The 3706-nt window shown below is 32.7% G+C and overlaps 1 protein-coding gene across 1 annotated transcript in view; it reads left to right on the forward strand.

Moving 5' to 3' along the window:
• LOC109374502 (complement decay-accelerating factor) overlaps positions 1-3706 on the forward strand; it is a 36616-nt gene that overhangs the window by 13787 nt on the left and 19123 nt on the right. The window contains exon 5 of the mRNA XM_019629135.1: positions 2663-2739. Within this exon, the coding sequence (XP_019484680.1) occupies positions 2663-2739 (77 nt within the window). The remainder of the gene's footprint in view (positions 1-2662; positions 2740-3706) is intronic.

The following is a 3706-nucleotide window of genomic DNA, read 5'->3' on the forward strand; positions in this document are numbered from 1 at the left end:
CAATCCCTCATAGACTGAGGATGTGATCACCTCAAACCAATCTGCCTGCCAGGAAAGGAGACCCTCTCTTTGGAAGATCATATCATCTGAATGTTTTCTATACAATGCATGGCATACAATAAAAAAAAATTACTCAACTTGGAAAGAAGCAAGAAAATATAACCAAATCAGGAAAAAATAAACCCAGATAAAGAAGATCAAGATAATTGAATTAGCAGACAAGGACTTTAAAATAAGTGATTAATATGTTTAAAACATTAAAGGAAAACATAAACAGAGAACTTCAATAGAGAACTTATAGCTATAAAAATGGGGTAAAATAGTCATTCTACAACTGGAAAATATAATATCTGAAATGAAGAACACAATAGATAGGTTTCACAGAGATTTGGACACAGCAGGAGAGAGTATTAGGAACTGGAAGAGAGGTTAGTTAAAAATGCCCAAACTGCAGCACAAAGAGAAAAATGAATGTAAAATATAGATAAAAGTTTGAGATATTTGAGACATGTTAAACTGTTCTAACATGTTAGAAAAAGAGGAGAGAAAGAGAGAGACAGAAAGGGAAAGAGATATAGAAACAGGAACAGAAGAAATATTCAAAAAGATAATGTGAATTTTCCAAAACTAAGGAAATACATCAACCAACAGATTCCCAAAGCCCTCAGGACTCTAAGCACAACAAAAATAAAACCGTTTCCTGGTACCTCATAGCAAAAGTTTGGAAACAAGGTAATAATTAAAGCACGGAGATGCAAAAACACACATTGTCTTCTTCAAAGGAACAACACTGAGACTGATCACTGACTTCTCAACAAAAATTATGAAGCCAAATGACATTAATGAGAAACCTTTCAAATACTGAAAGAAAATCACTGCTCACCTAGGATTCTATACCCAATGAACATATTCTTTAAAACTGAATGCTAAATAAAGATGTTCTCATACAAAAACTAAGGGAACTTGTCACCAGCAGACTAGACCTACACAGAATGAAAAACTAAAGGAAATCCTTCAAGTAGAATAAAAATAATCCCAGGTAAAACATGAAAATGCAAGAGGAAATGAAGAACAAATGCANTGTAGTCATCATAAACCCAAGTTTAGTGTAAATATGATTAGCTTGTTTTTGCTTCTTGCAAAGCAAGGTCTAAAAGTAATTTATAAATTTGCTAATATTCTCTGGGTACTTTGGGGCATTCAGTGTAATATAATTTAATGTACACACGTGATCACATTGCTTTCCTGCTTAAAAAATAAAAGAAACAACTTTATGGCTCTAGAGAATGTGGAATAATTGAAATTTTTATCACGGAGATTGCCAGGGAGAGGGACTTTTTATAATATAATTAGAGCAAATCTGCTTGTATATGCTTTACAAATTCAGCTGCTCAGTAAGACTTATTTAAAATAAAAGGCTGTGAGTCAATACATGTTTAAAAGTTTTTTATCCTAAACATCAAAATGTAATTCTGGCGTTTAAGATCTTTTTCCCCTCTCCAAATGATCTATTCCTATTTCCCAAGTATGCCACTTGAATTTCCAAGGCATTCCATTTGACATCATTCCGCCATGCAAAGAACAGCAATGCTCTCTTTTCTGCTCTGCCTTTAAAGAAAGCTACATCTTAGGTTTAAGCTTAAGTTCTGTTTCCTCCCTAAAATCTCTGCCCTGCTTTTGCGTCTGAACTCCTTAACTTTTTCTAGCACCAGTTTGATATATAACATGTGCAGTGAATTGTAATTTTTGTTTTACATATATGTTCTAAACCTTATTGCAGTCATGCACTGCATTAAGCATTTCAATCAATGATGGGCTTCTTATATGACTGCGGTCCCATAAGATTATAATGGAGCCTACGTGTGTAGGAGGCTATACCATCTAGGTTTGTGTGAACGCACTCTATGATGTTCATACAATGATGAAATTGCCTAACAATGTATTTCACGGACCATATCTCTGTTGTTAAGCGTCACATTACTATATTTCTATAAATTGGTCTTAAAGTTAGCATTCATGTTTTACAACACTGTATCCAAAGCTCCAAATATAGTACCCATTACTTATAGGTATTTATAAGCAATCCTCATCAATAATGCTGGATTTAGAAAAAATGATTTTTTTCTTTAGTTCTAGGTGTACAAAACAATGTAATAGTTAGACATTTACACTCCTCACAAAGTGATAACCTCCCCCAATCTAAAACCCATCTGACATCATATATAGCTGTTACAATTCCATTGCCTATATTCCCTATGCTGTCTGTACTCCACATCCTCTGAGTATATTTATATTTATTTTAATTATAGTTGACATTCAATACTATTCAACTTCAGCTTCAGGTGTATAGTGCAGTGGTCAGGCACCTACACACTCTATGAAGTGGTCTCCCTAATAAGTCCAGTGCCCATCTGGCATCCTACATAATCTTTACAACAGTATTGATTATATTCCTCACACTGTATTTCATATCCCTGTGACAATATCGTGACCACTAATTTGTGCTTTCTAATCCCTTTATCTTCTCTCCCATTCCCCATCCTGTCTTTGATTTTTAAAAACAAAATATTTATCGTTTTGATCTTACTTATTGGTGAAAATACCTGGCCAGTTTTATTAATTTAAAATATGCTGAAATATTTTTAAAGAAATTTTTGTCCAGAACCACTGAAATTTACACTGGAATAACTCAACGGCAACAGAACACTTATGTATATAGACAGTCTATAACACATAAAGGTACTAAAGGCTTCACTCTGATCAGAGGGAACTCTATTGTACTGTTAAGTAAAAGGTGAGCAAGGAGAATGGAGTGGCGTGCCACCTGAATGCAANATAAATGGTTATGTTAATATAACAACTGACATATTATTTGGTGCATCCATCATCTTCTCATGTAAAACAGGGTAAGTTTTGATATACTAAACACTCTATATTTAACAAATGAAAAAACAAATTAGGATGTATGATGGAAGTTTTTAGATTTGAGGCCAGTGTTTATAAGCTAATAGCAATAAAACTACCCTTTTAGTCAAAGATTTTTCCCATGAACTCATCGCAGTTAAATTTAGTAAAATATGGTGAGAAAGGAAGGTTTCTTACGCCACTAAATTCTCTCAATTCTTAGATTTCAGTACATATGTGATTCATTATAAACTTTTAAATGTGATGAGTAAAGGAAAAACTTGTAATATGTTGATGATAGTTGCAAACATTAAATCCAGGTGTTGAATATGAAAGCAATTTGTCATTTACTTAAATAATAAATTTGCATATGTTTTTTCCTATATGCAAATAACCTGTTACAAAATATCATGGTTTAAAAAGGTTTATCCCTAGTGTGAAAATACTATTCTGGCTCAAGTCTTTGAGCCCGAAATTGGAATGATCAGTTATTTGTGTGGAGGAAAGGAAGTCGTTCGTTGTGTATCATCAGTGTCTCAGGCACTGCTGAAAGCTTTATATTTGTTTTATCATTTAATATCTGCAAATTGAATTATGATATTTACTCTGTGTCCACTTTTAATAAAATAAAAATATCAGTATCACTTGTCTTCTGTAAGCATAGCTATTTGGATCATTAATATAACTAATATTGAATCTGAGAATACTTTGAATCCTTTAAATATAAGTACATTCTATTATTCTATGAAGCCTGTATTGCTCTTTTAGAACTCAAAAATATAAAATATTCAAGCATCTATCT

The sequence above is a fragment of the Hipposideros armiger genome, unplaced genomic scaffold, assembly GCF_001890085.2.
Source record: "Hipposideros armiger isolate ML-2016 unplaced genomic scaffold, ASM189008v1 scaffold_826, whole genome shotgun sequence".
Lineage (NCBI taxonomy): Eukaryota > Metazoa > Chordata > Mammalia > Chiroptera > Hipposideridae > Hipposideros > Hipposideros armiger.